Genomic DNA, 25,540 nt, shown 5'->3' with positions numbered 1-25,540 from the left:
GCAAAGTAGGGTTACTGAAAGTGATTGAACAAATGACTCAGTTGAAATGGGTGAAGACGGCCCAGAAAAATAAAGGAGAAATGTAATTTAAATACGAGATCGTTTTTGGATGTTCGGAGATTTTAACACTCTTACGTCACCTCTTCTTCCTTGCTGAATGTTTGCGCTAAAAGACTTTGGTAATTACAAGCAGTTTGAAATCAACCAATTTAGCAAGAGTTAGATATTGTCTGTCTGAAACTCTTAGCAAAACTCTGATCTAAAGAACTTTGAGAAGTAAGACTTTTTACTTTTATTTACAAATAGTACCAAAAACTTCTAAGCACAAATATGATCCTTGACTGATCTGATAATGATATATCAGGGTGTGCTAATTTTTCAATTGGGCTTGGAAAGGTTTATAAAGAAACTAGCAGTTTTCTTGTATGATTGAAGATAAGATGTTTTTCATTATCTTTAGAGTCAAGCCAACTTATATATTTATATATACAACTGGCAACGGTAACATGTTTAAGATATATATGTTCATAAATATGGTTGTCCTTGTTACTAGGTCATCATCCTTTTTTATATATGTAGAACTTTGGCTGTAACTCTGAACCTTAATCATTGATAGGTAAATAAGGAAAGCTTTATCAGTTGACTAAGAACCTTGATCACTTATCATACTGATTTACCAGAAAGTAAAAAGATTTTATCTTGATTGATAGACTGTCGGTGGAGCTTAATCAGTCGACATAGAATAAGTTTAGCTAACAACTGACAATAACTTTCAGACTTGATTTACCATCAGTTAGGTTTGTAACCAGCTAGGTTTCCGAGTTCAGTTTACCTCTAAAATTCAGTTTGGTAAGGTTTCTTTTTCCAATCACCAAAACCAAAATGTTCCAACAATTTTTCCATTTTTGGAGTTTGACAAAATTATACCAAAATAATGATTTCATTGATTTTCAACAGTATGTACAATTGAACTAACTAACTAACTGAATTGGCACTGATTATCTTCTAAATTGACTGACAAATTTCTTTTGTGGTTCAGTAGATAATCTAGGCTGACTAGAACTAGTTGACTTATTCTCTTCCCTTTTTTGGCAACACCGAGTGGTGGCTTTAGGTAGGGAGAATAAAGGTTAACTGAGAACTAATACCATCAATCTTTTCGTTTAAATTAGCATGAAAGTCCTCTATATTAGAACAAAGTTAAAAGTTTTTGGCTTGAATTTGCCCACCAAAATGAGTAGCAGTGGGCTGCCTGTGCCTTTTTGATATGTTTTAATTGACTAAATATATCAATCATACATTCGGATATTTTTGACATATCTTTGAGCATTTTGTATTTGAAAGATTCTAAGGCTTCTTCACTGTTCAGATTGCTTCTTTTGAGGATTGTGATAGAAGAGAAGATGGCAGTGAGGCTATAGCTGATCTGATCTGATCCAAAGCTGTTTCATCAGTTAAGTCCAAATCAGGTGAGAATGGCTCCATTGGAGGCATATCTTTGGAAGAGGTACCAGCCAATTCAATAACTAGATTGGTAGAAGGTCATGTTTGATCAACTAGTAATATTTCTGAATCATCCGGTTCTTCTATAGTCTGACTGATGTGTTCTGCCTACACTGGATCATTGTGCTTGGTCATTACCACTTCAAATACCTCTTGAACAAGCCCTCGAATAAAAGCGATTTCAGCTAAATCTAACATCAAGATATCCTCAGATGAGGTGACGTCTTCAATGGGGTTAACTGTATTAGCTTTCTTATTTCGTGGAGTGGCAAGAAATGCATTAAGCAACATATCATCCTCATTATCTTCAATTTGAAGTTGATTGCACAACTTCTTCAACATTTGACATAGAAATTTTCCTCATGGATGGAGATAAAGAAATGACTGCCTAGTCAAGTAGTTGGGTTCCTTTGAATCATTATCAATCAACTTCATTGATACTCACTAAACTAAAGATCCACCTACTTCCTGCTTCTTGGTATCCACTGGTTCAAATAGTTTGTGATCATTCTCCTTGAATTCGACCTTCATCTACAGGAAGACCGGGTCCATATGTAGTTGATTGACCACAAATATATCATAAAAAGTTGAAATGTCCACTAATCGTTTTACTTAAAAAGTATTAGAATTTTTTTACCCTAAACATTTTCGGCCGATACATATATATATATTCTAAATATTTTGACACCATTTTAAAATAAAACAACCGACTATATCTGAAAATTCAAAGGAAAGAGTTCAAAACATAAAATTGTCACGTGTTTACCAAACCTAACTTAGCAATATTTCAAAAGCATCCTAACTCCATCCTCTCCAAAACCACTCAAAAGCATACTAAAAGTCGTAAAAATCTTTATCATCAACTTAAGCGTAAATCGTAATCATAATGCGAAAAATCTAGCGCTGGTCATCGGGTTGTGTGCACCTTCAGTCCAACAATATCAACCATCGAAACCTCCAATATTAATATCATGCTCACCTGCACCCATCACACCTAGTGAGTCTAATGACTCGGCAAACCATAATCTTGATAACAAGTAAAATATATACAATAGCATGCAATATTGAAAATATTTTTACTTAAAATAACTGTTCATGAACATGCATAAACATATTTTCTTTATCATTTCATATCATATATTATTTTATCATAAACATTTTCTTTTTCATCATAAGCATATACATTTTCCTTTTATTGAATTTAGATCATTAATTGTGACTTTTGTTTCATCATAAGGTCGATGGATCCATCTACATGTAACCATAGTACTGGACGGCGGGGACATCAGTGACACTCTCACCCGTCAACTGAGCTTTGGCCTATCGTCATCATATGGAAATACGATCGTTGGGCTCCCTCTGGGGTCTTCTCCCATAGACGGGCTCCCTCTGGGGTCTCCTCCCGTAAATGAGCTCCCTCCGGGGCCTTTTCTCTCACGATATCTCCAATCATATCATCATAGCATCATAATAGTCATAATTAATTCCCCTCCTCAACGTTTCATAATTTCATCACTTTATAAAAATCATGCATATAATTATCATTTTCTTTTAAACCAAACATGCAACATATCTTTTAGCTTTAAACATTTTATCATAAAATTCCTTAAACATTTAAAATAAGAATTTTATCATATATTATAGCATTGGGCACTGCCATGAAGTTTACTATTTTCATGTTGTAAAATGACAGTTTTACCAATAGACGTAAAATTTCTCATTTTGATTTTTTCTTACTTTCGTTGACTCTAAACCCTTCTAAATAATTATTTAAGCTTAAAATAATTTTCTGATATTTTTATTTATCTTAAATTCAAGGCTTTTGATTTATTCGTAATTGTTAATTCGTAGTGCATTTTAATCCCGAATAAATTCCAAACTTTATTATTAAATTCCCAACTTTTAAACATAGACTTTTTATATTTAAATTACCATTGTGAACCATGATACGACGCCCATGGACCACGGTTCAATCCTTAACCAAGGATACCCTAAACACCGAGCCCTCCATGAACTCCCTCGAGCCATCTCCCATTTCCCTCGAGCCGCACCTGAGCCACCCCAAGCCAGCCCCTTCCCAGACCTTCTATGGACACTATTAGACCCACTGGACCGAGCCTAACCCACGCTGCAACCTCTGCACCGAACAAGAGTTGCGTGCATGCCCTTCCCATGCGCCTAGGACTCATAACGCACCAGGATTTCTACCCTCAAGCCATCACCAATCCCAGCCCCTCGTGAACCCTAACAGACCTAGCCTGGACTCCAAGCCCAGACGCGTGCCCTCCCTGCACACGTTGCTCTCTCGGGTCGCTTGGGAAGAGTCCTAGCTTGCTTGGACTCTTACCTAGCCGACGCTACTCGAGTCCTAGCGTGGCTAGGACTCATCCACACACCCAACCACGTCCCAGCCCAACCCTAGTCAAGCATTGGTCGAGCCATGCATGGTTAAACCCTTATGGCCAAACCTAGGCATCAAAACATGAAATACTTGTTCCAGCTTGTTTCCTAGCGTGTGCAGCCTATCACCGTGTTTGTTATGACCCTTAACTCGTGTGAAAAATGTTCCATCTTTCTCTCCTAACATGGAAACCCCTGTGCTAACATATCACAAGTTTTTGGAACAAAAATCATACCTTAAGCATGCATGAATACATAAAATGAAAATATTCAATAAGAAACCATGTTTTTCATGCAAACAATAATCAAACATATATTAGGGTATGATAGATGAGAAATGAAAGAATTATGACGTGCCTTTGCGTATTTTACACACGACAATTACGTTGAGATGCGAGGAACGACGACGAACGACCTTGGCTGGATTTTTCCCTCAAACCCGACGCTTTTCCTTGATGAATTCACGTGTGTGCATGTGTTCTAGCTGATGAGAAAGAGTTGTGTGGTTTAGGGGAAGGGAGGCGTGTGCTTTAAGGGTTTTGGGGTGGGGTTTTGGGCTTGTTTATTTTAATTAAAAGGTGTAGAGTAAGTTTGGGCCCATTAGAATGGTATACTAGGCCCAATAAGCCCATTAATGCATTTCAAAAATATTTTTTTTAGAAAATTTCGTGAAAATATTAGCCGAGTTGTCAAAAATTTCATATTTTCAAAAAATATCATAAAGCATCAAACTTATTTTAAATAATTTAAAACAATTATTTAATAAAAATATTTTTCATTTTTCAGCCCTCGATCTCCGTTCCTCGATCGCATCTCGAATAACCTCTTTTTTTAAAAGAAATATTGTTTTATGCATTCAAGTAGAAAACCACTTTAAAACCATATAAACATACCAACATAATTAATTTAAGCAGTTAAAATCATTTAATTAGTTATTACTCATTTTCCCTAGACTCGCATGCAGTTGGATTACTTCGTCTTAATTTTGGACTTTACAAAAGCAGTTGGACAAGATGGGTCATTATTTGATCATTGTTTGGCACAACTGTGGTCAAATTTTGAATCTTGAGAAAATCCAGAAGATAATCTTGTCGTTGAAGAGTTTCAACTATGACTACAATCTTGACTTGATATAGAACTGATTTCTCTAATTCTATGAGCTTCTTTAGCATGTACTTTTTCTTAAGTTTGAATGCAAAGATGACTGCCATGGATTGCACCCACTTATCAAAAACTTTAATTTTCTCTTCAGTGACTTCATTCACTTCATCCATCAGTAGGTCTATTTGAGTCTGGACAGCTGATGTAGATTCTGAGATAGGAACTTCAACTCTCTTAGCTTTTCCTTTCCTGAAGTTTTGGAGAAGGTAGAGTCTAGTACTGACCTGGTGGATTGAGTGGAATCTCTAATTATTACTCCTGTTTCTGGTCTATGAGGAGGGAGAGCCATAAACATATTGATTTTTCTGGGAGGAGCTACCACAGCTATCAGTTTTAGTTTTTCGGCTGGCTGGTCAATACCCTCGACCACTTGTATATGAGATATATGTACGGCCTTGATTGGTGTATGCACTGGTCTAGTTTTTGTTGTTCTTACCTTTTTCAGAAGAGGAGAAGGATTTGTTACTTCAGAGCCATATGATTGTAGAATCAATTTCCTATTTGGCTTTGTTCCAGTTACCTTGCTTCCCTTCTTATGAACTGGTTTATTTTTCCTAACCAGATCCTTGCTGATTTCTTTCTTGGTGACTATCATCCCAGCATAAGTGATATTCAGATATCGTCCTTTAGGTCTGAGAGAAAGCATTTTTTGTGCAGTTAGAGCTTTGAACTTGTGAAAAGTTACCGAATTACTCAATAAGACTCCTGAGTTTTTAAACATTCTGTTCAAAGGGATGGATAATCCAACTGATTGCTTCTCATTTAGAATCATTGCCTTGAAAATCTGGAATAAGATGACTGACCAGTTAACTTTGAGTCATGTGGCAATGATTGTCATCACTGAAAACTTCTCTATAATGTAGGCATCAAACGAGCCCGCCTTTGCTAGAATTGTCTTAGCCACATAGTCGGCCAGACGTTGATACTCCAACTTCATCTCTTTTTTCTTGCCTGATGTCTTGATACTCTCGCCAAATGCAAAAAATCTTCAGCTACATTTCCTTAAATGCTTGCTGCGAACTAGAGAGAAATTAGTTAACCCTTCAGTAGGCAACTGAAACAGTGCAGAGAAATAATTATGCTCGATCAAGAGACTTTCCTCTCCCAGAGGCATTAGAATCTTCCCATCTTCAATTACTATAACTCTGGTATAGAAATTCTTCAATTCCTACATGTAGATGTCCAATGAAAGACTGAGAAAAGTTCGGAGTCCAGATGACTCAACAACTTTGAAGATGTGAGAGACAACATCTTCCATAGAATAAATTGATTCAAAATCGAATGCAAGCGTGTTCATGATATAGGAAGTATTTGATAGCCACAGAGAGGTTGTTTTATTTGGTCTACTCATTTTCTTCGCATAGCTGAATCAATATTTCCCACATTTTTTTTTGTAATTTTGCACATTTTGAATTTGGTGAATATGATTTTGTCAAGAATTTTGTACAAAATATCTTTAACTACATTGTCAAGATTTTCTTTCTTCTTATCATCATATGTCCATTCATTCCTTGGTTTTTCCAGCATTTGAGGAGAACCTTCAACGATGACTATAACAGTATTTTCTTTCAATATTTTCATTGGTCTATCTGTGATGACGAACCACATAACATCGTCTTGAGCAGGTAAATGATCTTACATCCTATTCTTCCAATTAGGAAAAACTTCTTTAGAGAACATTGGAATATTACTAAATGATGCCATAAAGGATATTTTGTTCGGGGATAAGAATGAACCGCTGTGAGGCCCATTTACGCTAATGACAATTAATGATCAAACAATAATGGTTTGATTTAAAGCTGCAGCGGAAAAAGATTTAAAATACTTTAAAACGAACCTCAGGGCCTAGAAAAATTTCGACATGACCTCCCCGTAAGTAGGACATCCCGAAAACTCAAGCAGCATTTTATATCAAAATATACTCCAACTAGAGTCATTAAAACAAAACCAAAGTCAACAACCTATAGCCGCACTGGCCAGGACTAAACAGAATTTAAAACTTACCAAATACTCGCCAGATCATTAAAATCACAGAGTCGCCTCAAAACATAACAAGAAAAACCAAATATCACTACAGATACACGGGGCATCTCCCCGGAAAATAAAATACAATACAAGACTGAAACAAACTCAAGACATACATATAGACTAACTAGGAGACTCCACTGAACAGAACCAAGCAATCCAACCTCAATCCCGAGCTCCACTGTCGGAACCTCGGCCTGATGCTGCAAAACGACTCGAGAGATCTACTATGGTGCCCAATAGCAACCAAAACAGCCCCCCAGTAAACAACTGAGGTTAGGATTCTGGTATGAAACAGTTCAACAATAACAACAATAACATAAATCATGCATAATCATATAATAAAATGTAATATGCAATGCATGAAAGGCTTAACGAATAACCGGGATAATAGGAGCCAACAAACGGTACGATAACAACTGGAATAATGTTCGAGCAACAACACAGGGGAGCTACATCGTCATGCAGCTAAACCTCCATGCCAAGTATGCGAGGTATGCCAAGCTGTGCTGAATAACACCCCTGACTCGGCCTCCATACAGCTGATATGCTATAACAGGATGGCACAACAGAACGAACTAGATGACACAATCCCAGCGCTCACCTCAAAAGGCTGCACTAACCATAGGATTGTTCAATCACATCTACGATTTCATGTGTATAGGCCTATCATCCACACAATGATCCCGAGATAAACAACAGTGCCAGATAAGAACGGATATCAACAATGGGCTAACAAGAACAATAGGCTCAACATGAATGTCATAACTGTATGCCCGATGCTAAATGCCAATAATATGCCATAATAATAAACATAGATCACAACAAAGGCATTTAACAATTTACAACAGTCAACAAGTCATAAACACAATCAATGCAACACAGAATGACAATTAAACATAATTTATATTTTACCATCGTATGTTACCGAGCTGTAACATACCTATACCAACTTGACAATCCAATAACAACTTCACTTCAAGACCCTCGGCCTAAACAAAGCAACAATAAGCCGATCATGAAAACTACATTCCATACCAATGTCCAATTTGGCACAAAAGGGCATAAAATTCGTATATCGCTCAATAATAACTCAAATCAATATCCGTCAATTTGAAATGAAAGATAACTTGAATATCTAAATTTTTCTAGAAGAAACCATCTTCAAAATCTCAGTAGATTAATCCCAAAATTATCAAGAACACACTGCCACTCAACAGATTTTCGGACAGAATTCTCCTACTGAGCAGTTTCAGAAAAACCACCATAACTTGCTCAATTCTTTCTGAAATTTAACGAATCTTATATCATTATGAATACAAAACATAGCTCTAAAACTTTCATTTGAACCAAAAACCCAGAATCCGAGTGCATATATGCCATAAACCCGAATTACAGTAGGTGTTGTACACAGCTCCAACACAGAATTCCATTTTGACACGTTTTGGTAGAAAAATCATATCAAATCCATTTCTTATCCAAATTCAATGATTCTAGTTGCTATAGAAAGCTAACAAACAGAGCTACAAGTTTTATTTGAACCACAAGTCGAAGCACAATAGACAAAACTTCGAATTTCAGAAGCACGAAAACTGAACTCACCAAAATACTGCACAGAAACAGGGCTCACGAAATGGAGCTTTAATATCCTCGATTCCTTGCTCAATATTCGCGTTTTATGGCTCAAAACAAAGGTACTGATGTAAGGAAGACAACCCCTCAAATCGATCGGGATTTCGACGTCGGACGGAGGAGATATCGCGATTTTTCCGCAGCTGCTCCAAGGGTTGCGGGAATTTGGGTTTTCTTCTTTCTTTTTTCCTTTTCTTCCTTCTTTCACTTCTTTTCTCTTTTCAATGAGATATGTGTGTATGTATATGTCTATTTATATATTGTGTATTTGGTTACTCAAATAGTAACTCAAGCCCATTTATCTCGGTCTGTATTTATTTTTCTCTCGTGTGTTATTTAAACTATATATGTATTTTATATCGTTAAATTCTCCGATATTCTAAAATACATATTTTTAACACACTTCTTGAATTTATTTGGCATAAATAATTATTTTAATTTACAACTCAATAATTATTCTAATTATATCAAATTACCGGATAATTAATTACAGGGCCTTACACTTCTCCACCCCTTAAAACAAATTTCGTCTGTTTATACACATACATCTTACACACAATACGAAACCAACAATACAATATTAAGAATCAAACAGATATGGATAAGACGTTCTCATCTTCTCTTCTGTTTCCCACGTTGATTCTTCTACATTATGCCTCGACCACTGATCATGTACAAGTCGTATAACTTTATTGCGTAAAACTTTATCTTTACGATCCAAGATACAAACAGGATACTCAGTATACGATAGAGAAGGGACGAGTTCAACCTCATCAGGCTGAATCATATGAGACGGATCGGGCTCATACTTACGCAACATAGAAACATGGAAAACATCGTGGATGCCAGACAATGACTGGGGCAAATCCAAACGATAAGCGCAAGTCCCAATACGCTCAACAATCTCATAGGGACCAACGAAACGAGGTGACAACTTACCTCTCATGCCAAAACGAACAACACCTCTAAATGGGGAGATCTTCAGAAACACAAAATCTCCAACTTGAAATTCTAGAGGTCGACGACGTCTGTTAGCATAACTAGCTTGACGATCTTGGGCAGCTTTCATTCTCTGACGAATCAACTGGACTTTATCATGCATTTCCTGAACAATGTCAGGTCCAGTCAACTGCTTCTCACCAAATTCATCCCAACAAAGAGGTGATCGACATCGTTTGCCATACAAAGCTTCAAAAGGAGCCATACCAATAGTCACCTGGAAACTGTTGTTATAAGAAAATTCTACCAGTGGTAAAGCTTCCTGCCAACTGTCTTTAAAATCCATGACTACAGCTCGAAGCAGATCCTCGAGTGTCTGGATTGTACGCTCTGTCTGACCATCTGTCTGAGGATGGTAAGCAGTACTCATCACAAGCCGTGTACCCATTTATTTTTGGAAACTAGTCCAAAATTTTGATGTGAATCTAGGGTCACGATCTGAGACTATTGCAACTGGAACTCCATGAAGTCTCACAACATTTTCAATATACAGACGAGCCATTTTCTTGTACGAATACGTCCTCTCATACGGAATAAAGTGTGCCGATTTAGATAATCTGTCGACAATCATCCAAATGGCATCGAAATGACGAGAAGTACGTGGCAAATGCGTGACAAAATCCATAGCCACGTGCTCCCAGTTCCACTGAGGAACCTCAAGACTATGCAGTAATCCTCCAAGTCTCATTCGTTCTGCTTTAACTTGCTGACAGATCATACAACGAGACACAAACTCAACCACATCCTTTTTCATATTCTTCCACCAAAACTGAGGCCGTAGAATATGATACATTTTCCTCCCTCTTGGGTGGATATTATATCGAGTACAATGAGCTTCTTTAAGGATGGCTGTACGCAATTCAGGAATATCTGGGATAACCAATCTACCATTCAACCGAAGAGAATCATCTGAGTGAATTGAGAAACCAGATTGGTGTCCTTGAGATACTAACTCATAAGATTTCAGAACTCGATCATCAGTTTTCTGAGCTGATTTTACAATCTGAATCAACTCTGGCTCAACATAAATCTGAGATACACAAACAACATTACCTTGTATTTGAAAATCCAACCCAGAAGTGCAAATATCCTCTCGTAACTTAGAAACATGAATCGAGGATAAATTAACATCAACAACCTTACGACTTACGACTCAAAGCATCGGCAATGACATTCACTTTTCCCGGATGATACTGGATCTCACAATCATAATCTTTCAAAAGATCCATCCAACGTCTCTGTCTCATATTCAGATATGACTGAGAGAACAGATACTTCAAGCTTTTGTGATCAGAATAAATTACAAATTGCTCCCCAAATAAATAATGCCTCCAAATCTTGAGAGCAAAAAAAATAGCAGCCAATTCCAAGTCATGAACAGGATACTTAGACTCATGCGATTTCAACTGACGAGAACCATAGGCCACAACTCTGCCATGCTGCATCAGTACACAACCTAATCCTCGATTTGATGCGTCGATACAAACAACGAATCCTCCAGAACCACTTGGAATGGTAAGAACTGGTGCAGAAGTCAATCTCTTCTTCAACTCGACAAAACTTGACTCACATTCATCAGACCAAATGAATCTCTGATTTTTCCGAGTCAGTTGAGTGATAGGTCTAGCAATTTTTGAGAAATTTTCGATAAATCTCCGGTAATACCCAGCTAAACCCATGAAACTACGAATCTCTGGCACATTGGTCGGTCGTGCCCAGTTCAGAACTGCTTCCACTTTACTTGGATTGACAGAAATACCATGTTGAGATATGACATGGCCCAGAAATACAACTCTATCTAACCAAAACTCACACTTGGATAGCTTGGTGTACAACTGCTTCTTTTGAAGAATTCGAAGAACTATCCTCAAGTGTTTAACATGCTCTTCCTCGGATTTGGAATAAACAAGAATATCATCGATGAATACAATCACAAAACGATCGATATATTTACGAAATACTCGATTCATCAAATCTATAAAAACAGCAGGAGCATTGGTCAAACCAAAAGGCATAACCAAAAATTCAAAGTGTCCGTATCTCGTGCGAAAAGCTGTTTTCGGCACATCTTCTTGTCTAACTCGCACTTGATGGTATCCAAAACGGAGATCAATCTTAGAATATACCGAAGTACCTTGCAACTGGTCAAATAAGTCATCAATCCTAGGGAGTGGATATTTATTCTTGACAGTAGACTTATTCAATTGCCGATAATCAATACACATCCGCATCGTACCATCTTTCTTCTTGACAAATAGAATCGGTGCACCCCACGGTGAAGAACTCGGACGAATATAACATTTACTCAAAAAATCTTGTAATTGTTTTTCAGTTCTTATAGCTCAACAGGAGCTAAACAATATGGTGCTCGAGATATGGGTTCCGTTCCTGGCATTAATTCGATACTGAACTCAACTTCTCGTTCTGGTGGAAAACCAGGAATCTCTTCTGGAAATACATCAGGAAACTCACAGACTATGGGAATATCAGAAATCCGTCGCTCATCCTGCGATAGATCAACGGCATAAACAGAAAACCTTCATGACTAGAATCTAACAATCGATTCATCTCAATGGCTGAAACTAGAGGAATCTTGGCTTGAGAACCACGGCCATAGAAATTCCATTTAGGAGCAAAGCTAGGCCTGAAACGAACTATTCCTCGATAACAGTCAACAGTGGCACGATTTGCAGTCAAAACATCAATACCAACGATACAATCAAAGTCATGTATAGGTAGGACTATGAGATTCGGATATTGAACATTTTCATCGTGAAACAAAACCTCGTTGCACAGCACATTATCAGTGATAATCATTTTGCCCATCGGAGTAGCAACAGATAGATTGGAATTCATACTAGTGGTGTGAAGATCATGCGAAACGACGAATGCATGAGAAACAAAGGAATGAGATGCTTCAGTATCAAATAACACTCGTGCTATAAAACCACATAGAGTACAGTTACCGGTAATGACCGTACTTGGAGCTTCCTGAGCCTCATCCTCAGTCAAGTCAAATACACGAACAGGTGAGTGATTCTGTTGACCACCTTGCCCTCTGGTCTGATGTGAAGGGCGACTAGGCTGGTGGAAAGACTGGGACGCTACTGGGAATCTATTACTTTGAGCTCCACTACCTGCCTGGGCTGATTTCCCCGTCTTACTAGGACAAACTCTAGCAAAATGACCCGGCCAACCACAAACATTGCAAACCCCTTGAACTCCAACACACTGATTACTGAAATGCTTGCCTCCACAATGATCACAGTAAGGTCCATTATAACGATATCCACCACGGTTCCCTGAACTCCCTGAACTCGAAGAACTAGAACCAGGCTTCTTAAATTGTTTTCCACGTGGATGAAGAGATGCAGAACCAGATGAACTGAATTGTTGCCTTCCTGAATGATGATGTTGGGTAGGAGCTCGATTTCCACTCCTCTTAAGACTAGCTTCGGCCCTTTTTGCTATTTCCACTGCTTCAAGATAATTCAATGGCTTACCGGTAGAAACAAAAGGGTGCAGATGATCGTTCAATCCTTCAATGAAACTTTCGACGACACCAACCTGACTCGCAGCAACATGAGGAGCATATCTCAGCATAGCATGAAAAGTATCCGCATACTCCGCAACTGACATATCGCCCTGCTTGAAGTTATGAAACTCTGAAGCCTTAGAACTGTAGAATGATGGAGGACAATAACTTTCCTTAAACTTCAGCTTGAATACATCCCACGATGTAACAATCCTCTGAGCATCTAAATTCATCAATGTAGTAGACCACCACATTTTGGCACGATCTTTCAACTGATGCACAGCTAATCTCAATCGACGCTCTGAAGGATACTCAATCAAATCAAACAATTCCTCAATCTCAGAAATCCACAGTTCTGCTTTCTCAGCTCCCTCAAAACCACTGAATCAAGGTGGATGCATAGAATGGAAACGCGCAACTAACTCATCCATCCTAAGCTGGTCCAGATGATCAGAAGCTTGCTCAACAAAAGTATCATCAACAACATGAACACGAGGTCTACCACGTCCACGACCTCGACCACGACCTCGAACTCGAGCTAGAGGAATCTCATCAACAGGATTTTCTCCACCTCCATCCATTCTATACGATAAAACACCAAAACAATTAGAATGGAAGAAAACAAATCATATAATCATATGAGTATGTTGTCAAGTAGCATACACAGGCGCAACAACCATTTTAGTGCCAAGACTCAAGTGTCCTAGACTCTAGTTCGAGCGTATCTCAGTTTACACTCTGATACCAAGATGTGAGGCTCATTTACTCTAATGACAATTAATGATCAAACAATAATGGTTTGATTTAAAGCTGCAGCGGAAAAATGTTTAAAATACTTTAAAACGGACCTCACGGCCTAGAAAAATTTCGACATGACCTCCCCGTAAGTAGGACATCCCGAAAACTCAAGCAGCATTTTATATCAAAATATACTCCAACTAGAGTCATTAAAACAAAACCAAAGTCAACAACCTATAGCCGCACTGGCCAGGACTAAAAAGAATTTAAAACTTACCAAATACTCGCCAGATCATTAAAATCACAGAGTCGCCTCAGAACATAACAAGAACAACCAAATATCACTATAGATACATGGGGCATCTCCCCGGCAAATAAAATACAATACAAGACTGAAACAAACTCAAGACATACATATAGACTAACTGGGAGACTCCACTGAACAGAACTAAGCAATCCAACCTCAATCCCGAGCTCCACTGCCGGAACCTCGGCCTGATGCTGCAAAACGACTCGGGAGATCTACCATGGTGCCCAATAGCAACTACAGCAGCCCCCCAGTAAACAACTGAGGTTAGGATTCTGGTATGAAACAGTTCAATAATAACAACAATAACATAAATCATGCATAATCATATAATAAAATGTAATATGCAATGCATGAAAAGCTCAACGAATAACCGGGATAACAGGAGCCAACAAACGGTACGATAACAACTGGAATAATGCTCGAGCAACAACACAGGGGAGCTACATCGTCATGCAGCTAAACCGCCATGCCAAGTATGCGAGGTATGCCAAGCTGTGCTGAATAACACCCCTGACTCGGCCTCCATACAGCTAATACGCTATAACAGGATGGCACAACAGAACGAACTAGATGACACAATCCTAGAGCTCACCTCAAAAGGCTGCACTAACCACGGGATTGTTCAATCACATCTACAGTCTCATGTGTATAGGCCTATCAGCTACACAATGATCTCGAGATAAACAACAGTGCCAGATAACAACGGTTATCAACAATGGGCTAACAAGAACAATAGGCTCAACATGAAATAACTGTATGCCCGATGCTAAATGCCAATAATATGCCATAATAATAAACATAGATCACAACAAAGACATTTAACAATTTTCAACAGTCAACAAGTCATAAACACAATCAATGCAACACAGAATGACAATTAAACATAATTTATATTTTACCGTCGTATGTTACCGAGCTGTAACATACCTATACCAACTTGACAATCCAATAACAACTTCACTTCAAGACCCTCGGCCTAAACAAAGCAACAATAAGCCGATCATGAAAGCTACATTTCATACCAATGTCCAATTTGGCACAAAAGGGCATAAAATTCGTATATCGCTCAATAATAACTCAAATCAATATCCGCAAATTGGAAATGAAAGATAACTTGAATATCTAACTTTTTCTAGAAGAAATCATCTTTAAAATCTCAGTAGATTAATCCCAAAATTATCAAGAACACACTGCCCACTCAACAGATTTTCGGACAGAATTCTCCTACTGAGCAGTTTCAGAACAACCACCATAACTTGGGCAATTCTTACTGAAATTTAACGAATCTTGTAACATTACGAATACAACACATAGCTCTATAACTTTCATTTTAACCAAAAACCCAGAATCCGAGTGCATATATGCCATGAACCCGAATTAGAGTAGGTGTTGTACACAGCTCTAACACAGAATTCCATTTTGACACGTTTTGGTAGAAAAATCATATCAAATCCGTTTCTTATCCAAATTCAATGATTCCAGTGGCTATAGAAAGCTAAAAAACAGAGCTACAAGTTTTATTTGAACCAAAAGTCGAGATTCTTAACGCACAATACACAAAACTTCGAATTTCAGAAGCACGAAAACTGAACTCACCAAAATACTGCACAGAAACAGGGCTCACTAAATGGAGCTTCGATCTGCTCGCCTCCTTGCTCAATATTCGCGTTTTATGGCTCAAAACGAAGGTACTGATGTAAGGAAGACAACCCCTCAAACCGATCGGGATTTCGACGCCGGACGGAGGAGATATCGCGATTTTTCCGCAGCTGCCCCAAGGGGTGCGGGAATTTGGGTTTTCTTCTTTGTTTTTCCCTTTTCTTCCTTCTCTCATACGTATATGTATATTTATATATTGTGTATTTGGTTACTCAAATAGTAACTCAAGCCCATTTATCCCGGTCTGTATTTATTTTGCTCTCGTGTGTTATTTAAACTCTATATGTATTTTATATTGTTAAATTCTCCGATATTCTAAAATACATATTTTTAACACACTTCTTGAATTTATTTGGCATAAATAATTATTTTAATTTACAACTCAATAATTATTCTAATTATGCCAAATTACCAGATAATTAATTACAAGGCCTTACAACCGCTCTGATACCACTTGTTAGGATCAAAGCTAAAATTAAGAGGAGGTTAATAATTTAGCCAAAAATATATTTCGATTGAGTTAGCAACAGTGAAACTTGGTTCTTGTCGATAGAGTTTTCAGCAAGTCAATTAGTTGACATGTGCGAAATTAGGCTTACTAAAAATAGTTGAACAAATGACTCAATAGAAGTGGGTAAAGACGATTGAGAAAAATAGAAGAGAAAGGTAATCTAAATACGAGATTGTTGATGTTCGAAGATTTCAATAATCATATGTTACTCCTTCTTCCTTGCAGAAGGTTTGCACTAAAAGACTTTAGTAATTACAAGCAGTTTAAAATCACCTACTTCAGTAAGACTTAAACATTTTCTGACTGAAACTCTTAGTAAAACTCTGATCTAAAGAGCTTTGAGAAGTAAGACTTCTTACTTTCAATTACAAATAACACCGAAAATTTCTAAGTACAAATATGATCTTTGAACTGATCTGATAATGATATATCGAGATGTGCTGATTTTCCAATTGGGCTTGGAAAGCTTTGCAGTGAAACTATCAGTTTTCTTGTATGATCTAAGATAAGATGTTTTTCTTTATCTTCATAGTCATGTCAACTGATATATTTATATCTACAATTGGCAACGGTAACATGTTCCAAATATATATGTTCATGAATATGGATGTCCTTGTTGATAGGTCATCATCCTTTTTGATATATACAGAACTCTAACTGTAACTCTGAACCTAATCACTGATCGGTAAATAGGGAAAGCTTTATCAGTTAACTATGATCTTTAATCATTTCTCAGACTGATTTACCAGATAATAAAAATATTTTTATTCTGATTGATAGACTATCGGTGGAGCTTAATCAGTCTACATAGAATAAGTTTAGCTAATAGCTAATAGTAACCTTCACACTTGATTTATGCATCAGTTAAATTTGTAACCAGTTAGGTTTTCGAGTTAAGTTTATCTCTAAAATTCAGTTTGGTAATGTTTCTTTTTTCAATCACCAAAACCAAAATGTTTCAACACTAGCCATCCTATTATTAGCTCTGCTATTACTAGGATAAATATCTCACCCGTAAAATTCACGAGTATTAAAATTATTAAATATGAACGTTTAAATAATTACTCAAAATTATTGATATAATGAATATATTTAATTATTATATAATTTTTTTATATTATTTGAGATCATATTCAATTATGAATAACAATCATGCCATCAAATTGAATTATTTATCATTGCATTTGATATATTGATTGAGTTAAATTATGTCTAATAAAAATAATAAATAAAAATCTTAAAATATCATATATTATTTGTCTATCAAAATTTTAAAATTAGATAATTATTTTTTGAACAGTTTAAAAAATATTTGTTAGATTAAAGTTCTACAACAACAACAACAACAATAATAATAATAATATCTATGTATAAACAATCAATATACCAAAAATTCATGATTATATTGTCTACTAACAAGTTGAAAACCATAATATTAAATAAAAATATTATATTTTATTTAATATTTTAGAGAGTATAAAGAATTAAATATATAAAAATAACATAAAACCCAAAATAGTAATAAAAACTAATGAAATGATAAGATAAATGTAACATTTAATAGAGTGTTATTTACACTTTATTTTTCTAAAAACACACTTCATATATTTATTTCTTTAATCTAAAATGTCTAATATGTCATCAAATGATTTTTTAAAATATTGATATAAGCATACAATGTATTTTATATATTTTTCTTTTATTAAATATATGAAAATATTAAAACTAATGAACAAAAATTCTTATAAGACCATCTCACGAGCCAATTTAAAATACATATATTATATTCGATCAAACTCGTGAAAAAATTTGTTTTATGTCAAAATTATTATTTTTACTCAAAAAAGAGACCAAGTCGACTCATCCCATGAATATAGATTTGTGAGACTGTTTCACATAAGACTTATTCAAATTAATTTAGATAACTTTATTTTTTATCCCTTAAGTAATTTTTTGAAATATGTTGATAGACAATTTAATTATACTATTGATTTCTAATTTTTTTAAGTATCATAACAATTTATTATAAAATAATGATTTTGTTAGTATTTTTTTCTTTAAAATATATTCTAGCAAATTTTAAAATACTTTCTTTCATTTCAAAAAATTATTTTTATTTATAATATTTATATATTTATTTTAAAAAAATAAAGAAATTAAAGAAATTAATAAGTAATATAATAATAAATAAAAAAAGTAAAACAAAATTGCGTAAAGAAAAAACAGGAGAATCGGTCATTGTAGAGAAAAAGAAAGAAAAAAGAAAGTGAATTAGCGAGAGAAGAGTGGGAGAGGACTGAGGAGGCTGCTAGGGTTAGGAGGAGGAGAATTTTTCTTCCGAAAATTTGATCAAAGCAAGGATTCTCAAGGCGTTTTCATTCCCGCGGTTGCCATCTCGAGGTTTATCCATCTAAGAAAACAAGGCAAGTGCTTTTTGAGTTTTTTTTTTTTTTAATTTTTTGCATAGATGTAACAGATAAAATAGATTTTCTAGTAGATGTGAAATTTCTGATTTAAAGCACATACTATTGTGGCCTTGAAATTTATTATACTGATTATTGAGCATAAGATTTTAGAAAGTTCTGATTGCATTATTATTTTTCCTTTATAATATTGATTATGTCAAGATACTACATTGAATTATGTTTAATTCATCTAAATAAATAAAATTGTAACTGATTATAAGCAAAAGAGCAAATAACTCATAAAGAATGATAGATTTTAATGCTACTCATCTAAAGGATTGTTAATGTTTATTTATTCTGGAGACTACTGGAACAAAACTTAACCTCATGCGCTTAATTATTTAATTCCACCATTGTGTTAGTTTACTTGAAACCTCAACACATAGCACAATACTTACAACTACTATTTTTAATTCAACTGCAGAAGCTACAATGTTAGCCTTTGCTTCCATCGCCAAAACATTGAATAATCTGAAGGCTTACAATTCAACTCCACAGCTGTTCAGATTCACTAGCATTCGAACCCTCCTGCTGCAGTCGGCTTCCGAGTCCGTGAAATTGCAGAAATTTACTGATTCTGATTCTGGTAAGATTTCTAATCTATTGTTATTTGAACGTTGGTTATGGATCAATGAATCCAAGTTCGACAATGAATTATTTGCCTATCGGTTTTATACCCTTAAAGCTATGAATTGCATTTTAATTAAATACAAATATAAATTGAAATTAAACCCAGTGCCGAAAAATTGTTGCTGAATTAGTAGGGTTTTTCCAATAAAATAGAATTGTGACTGAATTAACATTAAAATGAATTTTATATTATGTATAGATATGGCTTTAGCACTCGATCATTAAGATTTTCAAGTGTTTTTAAAATGTTGGTTCCTAATTTTCTTTTAGAAATAATGGACCCAATCGCGAGTTTAGCTTATGTAGCAGGATTTCTTTCTCAGAAAATTGTGGACTGTACTTTGAGAGAATGAAGTCTGAACTTTTTAGTCAACAAATTGAGCTAAAGTGAGCTTTTGACTATCAATGGTCAACATCATCAAATGGCTTGATTCACTTTCTGTCTGTAGTTTTCTCGCTGCTTTGTTTCTAGTCGCAATACCAAAACGAAGAGTCTCAATCGCTTGCAAAGAAGGCAATTGAATTCAAGAAGAAATTTAAAAAGGGATAATACTTTTTTTTCGGGATAAATCAAATTAAGATTTCAGGAAACCTGCAAGTTTGAAAGGTGGCTATCAGTTCCCGGAATTACGATGAATGCAATGGGAAGAAAACTTATATATAAATATTTGACCACTTTCTGTTCGGAGGGGCGCCGGTGGTTGCAAGGGGTAGAACTTTGCCAAGAATCCTTATATGTAAAGCATGACGAATGTTCGTTATTATGTATCAGACAGATAATTTGCTTTTGGATTTTTGTTTGGGCTGCTATGTTGTGTTGCTACAGTCTCAAAGCAGCCGTTTGCTTACAGGAATTTTTGAGCTTACTTTGGAGAGGCCTGAAACGAAAAATGCAATTGGAAGGGATATGCTGAAGAGATTGGAGTATACATTTGAAGCTGTAAATAAAGATAATACAGCCAAAGTGTTGATGATCAGCAGTTCAGTTCCCAAAGTGTTTTGTGCTGGTGCTGATTTGAAGGTTAAAATGCCACTTGAAGTATAAATTATGAGTGCCATCAGCCATTCAATCATAAACCATGTCATCTTTCTTGAACTTTATAAACAAGATGAATAAAAAATGAACCAAACATTTAATGTTTAGTGAAATGATTTTATATTCCGAAAGAAATGTTAAAAGAATGGACAGCTTTTTGTACTGTACATTGGGTTCACTAGTTCAAAGGGTGATCCAGCCATATATCATAATTATGGAACAACCACCCATGTTGAAATATTCCTTGTGAATGGAAACAAATATTTGGGTTAGAGTTGACAAGGAAGGTTTTTGAATGTTTACCATAAAAAATAGTAGTTGTCAGTTATTGTGATAAGTATTGAGGTTTCAAATAAACTTACACCATAGTGGCACCAAATAAGTAAGCACGTGAAGTTAAGTTTATTCGTGTAGTCTCCAGAATAAATGAACATTGACAATCCTTTAGATGAGTAGTATTAAAGTCTCATTCTTTATCCTGAGTTATTGCTGGTCCTTTATGTCTGAGTGTCCGGATTTGCTCCCAAGTTACGTGCTGTGAGGTCTGTGAGGTGATAGCGCAGTAGTAAACTGTGGATATGGCTTTGTAGGATGACCCACTCTTAACCTGGGACCATAAGATTCTAAATGATTCCAAGAAGTTTGTTGGTAGAATGCTGATATGATCATAATAGTTCATATTTTTGTTATCAAATTTTTCATTGTTCTCACTTTCGACGTGTTTAGTTGATGTGCTTTTGTGTTATTTTGTTGTAGAAGGAAGTTTTATTATCTTAGAACAAATTTGAGCTAGAAAAGTGATTTTTTTCACATTTGAAGTTGCCTAGATGAAGCTGTGAAAAATAAGGACAAAAACAGAAGAAGTACTGGAACAAGGTGTGGTCACGCCTTGTAACTGCTTCGCGGTTGCCTTGTGACTGCATATATAGCTCGAAAATTATGATGATAATATCATATTTTAAGAGTCCTAATTGTTATATTTAATTCATCGAAGACTTTTGGGGGGAGAGATTTATTATTGAGATAAGAAAAAATTTGATAGTTTTGTGGAATAAAACTCTAGTTTCTTTATTGATAAACCTAATATCTTCCTATTATTATAGGTTTTATTCTAGTTTTTGTTTTTATCTTTAGAATTCTCTCTTCTTCATCTTCTCTCTTCAACGTGGAAAACAAGAAATTTCTCATCTTCTCTCCACAATTCTAGGCTTAGTTTTTATTTCTGATTCAAGGGATATTTCAACTATTACAATTTTATCACTGTGAGGTTTTTGCGCTTTAATTTAATATTCTTGTTTTGTTCAAGTATTTGTTGGTTTATGATTTATTCATATGAAAGTTGTATGTTGATTTAATCTGATAATTTAATTTGATATATAATTTTTAACAGCTATCCATGAATTCAGTGATCCGTAATTGTCATGAACGATTGGTACATGAGTAGCACTTGATTAGGTGAGTTGTGCTATCATAGCATATTTAGTCTAAATAAATCGACGAAACTAAATTTATCAATTGCAACTATTTCGATTAGATTTTATGGTTAACTGTTTTTACAAAACGAAAATGCTATTTTTAATCAATATGGAACGCTATCGTGCATAATTGATTATTGATAAGTTTTGACTGGATGCTGGGTTTGATCAATTAAATTAGGAAAATACAAGGATTTAGCGGCTATCCCTATAATTTTAAGGTTAATTGCTTGTAACTGCATGAATAAATAATATGTTAACCGAAGTGATACAATTGAATAGTAGAACTCCTTTGAATTAGAGTTTGGTAATATTAAAATTTACATTTCACAGTTATTCCTCTTGATTGTTTATTTCTTCTTGCATGCTAAAGCTGTTGTAGTATTTTATTTATTTCTAATAAAAAAATCCTTCCTTCATTTGTTTTTCCTCGAAAGAAATAAATCTCTCATTCCTTGTTGATTCGACTATACTCACCATTACACTCATTTTATTTAGAGAGTAGAAATTTAAGTTTGGTGGCTTAACAACAGCAACCAAATGCTAATGTGTCCGTGTAGGTCACAATTGTCGATTTTCTCTTAACTGTTCATGATGCTAATTTTAACCACCAACCCAGAAGTCACTAAATTTTCTTTTTCTTTCATTAGTATGTAAGAAACTTGATTTTTTCCATCACGGTATCAAAAATGAGCCTTGTACGCAAAAAAGAACCACTACATTTTGGTTTCATTAGTTCTACTATTGTCGCCAATCCTTACCGATATTGATACTAGTATTAATAGCATGACAATTCAAGTTTTATGACTTAGTTGATTGTCAGAACTCAGACATACAGCACAAGTACCTCTGGAACCGTGCCAGTGACTCCTTTCATATCATCCTATGGGCGTCTGTTGTAAAACTCTTATTGTTCTATGTGAGAGTTAGTACAGAGCTTCATATTTCTTTGTATGTCTCATGACGTTTACTTCAACTGTCGTTGTTTGGTTAAATATGGTGGGGGCCATTTCTGCTCGCATTTGTTTACTTTCTCTCCATATATTTGTCTGTTGTTGTATGTTGAATGACTTTACTTGCCCTTAGATGTGGTCTTATGCTTTTAAATGGCTTCATTGTTTTTTTTCTTTTGTCTCTGTATTTGGTTCACTTTCTTGACTTGTTCAATGGTGATGGATTTGCAGGAAAGAAAAACTATGAGTTCATCTGAAATAAAGGATTTTGTACACAGGCTACGCTCAACATTTTCTCTTTTGGAGGTATATACCTGTACTTAATCCTTTGTGGTGAGTTATGCTTCATATTTATATATAGACACATTGAATGCCTTCTAGCCACTTGGATCTTAGAATGACATTTGAGTTTTTGCCTTGCCTCCTTGAAACTTCTGAGTTTAGAGATGACTATTCTCAGGAACTGAATGTACCTACAATAGCTGTCATTGAAGGTGCAGCTTTGGGGGGTGGGCTGGAAATGGCATTATCATGTGATCTTCGGATATGTGGTTAGAAGCATCTTCTTAGTCGAGCATACTTGATCTTTTCCGGGCTGAAGTGTTTCTAACTTGGAGTTGTTGATAAATATGATAGTGGAAGATACAGTGTTGGGACTACCAGAAACAGCACTTGCCATTATACCCGGGTGTGCCATTGCCCTGACTCATGCTCTCCCATTTTTTTAAAGAACAAACTCTCTCGTTTTATGCTAATATCTTTTCTACATTTTATATTATAGTGATATGAATGTTTCCCATGAAGAGCTAATACCGAATTATCAATTAGGATAGTTTTATTTAATATTACACTACACACAGATGTTCACATGAAAACATTGTTGAGTTGTGCATTTAAAATACCCTCTCTAGTATGGTGATTACAGAGATGTGCATTCGAGGCTCATCTAATTAATAAAAATTTAACGTATTTCAGGGCTGGAGGAACACAACGACTCTCTAGATTGGTTGGAAAATCAATCGCGAAGGATCTTATTTTTACTGGCCGAAAGATTACTGGCAGGGATGCTGTTTCCATCGGTTTGTGTTACTGGAGTTTCTATGCTCTGTATTTTTCTTCAAGATGCGAAATCTGAGATCGTGCACTGAACTCTTTAACAAATTCCCTCTTTCCCGCGTGATGGAGTTAAAAAAATATAATTTGGTGCGACTGCTAATCCATAGGAGTAAGGAAAAAGAGGATATTGAAATCTGATTCCAGCATTGGTCCCTTGAAGTTGATAGAATACCTTCTCAAATTTCTTTAACGTACTGCTAGCTGGTGGCTCTTCGTCTACTTGTTTTCTTCCTCCTACTTTTACTACAATACCCACTTCTTAGGGTGGTACTTTAGTACTAGTATCTGGTTAGTTATTTTGGAACTTGGAAAATAAATATGATTAATACTAAATGTAGTTTCTTCGCAGGACTTGTCAATTACTGTGTCTCTTCTGGCGAAGCTCATTTAAAGGCTCTTGGAATTGCTCGGGATATAATTCAGAAGGTAATTTACTCAAAGTCAGATTTTACTTTATTTTTTTATAGAGAAGAAATATTACATTATCAGACTTTGGCCCAAGTCTTTTTCGTCAATGGGATCGCGGCCTAAAGATTCTTCTGCAAGGCATTTTAAAGTAAATCATATGGCAAGGAACGAGTTTGGCACAAGGACGTTTGTCATGGCACTGACATCTTGCAGAGGTGTGGCGTAGTGCCTGCATTTCTGTCATTCTTTCCCTCTTTAGCTACACTTTACTTTTTGAATATGGACCTCAATTCTTTCTCAAGGAGCATATTGCTTCAGTATAACATCTTCTCAACCCTGACCGAGGGGAGCGCCGCTGCCTGTGCGCTCATCCTTCATGTTGTATAAATTTTGCTGGACAGAATATTTTTTGGTTTGTTCTTTGAAGTAGTTATTATAGCCTCGTTTTCTCATGCAAGCCTCGTCTTATTACAGGGACCATTGGCAATACGGATGGCGAAACGAGCCATCAATGGAGGATTCGAGGTAGATATGGTCTCTGCTTTGGAATTGGAGGAGAATTGCTATGAACAGCTCTTGCACACCAAGGATCGTCTGGAAGGCTTGGCAGCGTTTGCGGAGAGACGGAAGCCTGAATATACAGGTGAATGAAGAGCTGCACTATTCCGTTGGTTGATCAAAATCGAAATTATTATGGATTGTTATGATTTTAGGTAAATCAAATTGACCGATTAAATTGTACTTTAAGAAAATAAATATTTTATTTATATTTAGGGTAATTATAATTTTAATATTTCAAATATAAATATTGTATCTGTTTATATATTTTTAATTAATTAAATTTGTGCCACTAATTAATTTCAGCAAATAAATTTATTAATAAAATATTTACATATTTAAAAATAGTTTAGTTTATAACTAACAAATCTGTAATAATAAAATTTAGATAATTTAATATTATTTTAAAAATTTAATTGAAATCAG

General features: G+C 35.5%; 2 protein-coding genes across 7 annotated transcripts; one reads left to right on the top strand and one right to left on the bottom strand.

The window, feature by feature from the left end:
• Positions 1–7,053: 7,053 nt before the first annotated feature.
• Positions 7,054–16,096, bottom strand: LOC142523624 (uncharacterized). Of its 4 annotated transcripts, XM_075627325.1 has the most exons (4): positions 15,900–16,096; positions 15,203–15,279; positions 14,408–14,515; positions 13,121–13,837 (listed from the first exon to the last, which is right to left on the bottom strand). In XM_075627325.1, the coding sequence occupies exons 2-4, from the start codon at positions 15,226–15,228 to the stop codon at positions 13,642–13,644; spliced, it is 330 nt and encodes a 109-aa protein (XP_075483440.1). In that variant the 5' UTR covers positions 15,229–15,279; positions 15,900–16,096; the 3' UTR covers positions 13,121–13,641. The 4 variants fall into 4 exon arrangements, 2 of the variants coding, with proteins under 2 accessions (XP_075483440.1, XP_075483439.1); XR_012814784.1 differs by lacking the exons at positions 13,121–13,837; positions 14,408–14,515; positions 15,203–15,279; positions 15,900–16,096 and adding exons at positions 7,054–7,313; positions 8,033–8,548; XM_075627324.1 differs by lacking the exons at positions 15,203–15,279; positions 15,900–16,096 and having other exon boundaries at positions 14,408–15,002.
• Positions 16,097–18,705: 2,609 nt separating this feature from the next.
• LOC142524676 (putative enoyl-CoA hydratase 2, mitochondrial) lies at positions 18,706–25,323 on the top strand. 3 transcript variants are annotated; one of them, XR_012814936.1, is made up of 9 exons: positions 18,706–18,896; positions 19,363–19,524; positions 20,420–20,589; positions 23,264–23,338; positions 23,493–23,583; positions 23,669–23,720; positions 24,008–24,111; positions 24,498–24,771; positions 25,031–25,323. XR_012814936.1 is itself a non-coding variant. In XM_075628729.1 (9 exons), the coding sequence occupies exons 2-9, from the start codon at positions 19,371–19,373 to the stop codon at positions 25,205–25,207; spliced, it is 900 nt and encodes a 299-aa protein (XP_075484844.1). In that variant the 5' UTR covers positions 18,706–18,896; positions 19,363–19,370; the 3' UTR covers positions 25,208–25,323. The 3 variants fall into 3 exon arrangements, 2 of the variants coding, with proteins under 2 accessions (XP_075484844.1, XP_075484845.1); XM_075628729.1 differs by having other exon boundaries at positions 24,498–24,574; XM_075628730.1 differs by having other exon boundaries at positions 19,339–19,524; positions 24,498–24,574.
• The last annotated feature ends 217 nt before the right edge of the window (positions 25,324–25,540 follow it).

This window comes from Primulina tabacum, chromosome 14 (genome assembly GCF_025594145.1).
Source record: "Primulina tabacum isolate GXHZ01 chromosome 14, ASM2559414v2, whole genome shotgun sequence".
In the NCBI taxonomy this organism is placed as follows: domain Eukaryota; kingdom Viridiplantae; phylum Streptophyta; class Magnoliopsida; order Lamiales; family Gesneriaceae; genus Primulina; species Primulina tabacum.
The sequence above is the reverse complement of the archived record's forward strand: the minus strand, read 5'-3'. Positions and strand labels throughout refer to the sequence as shown.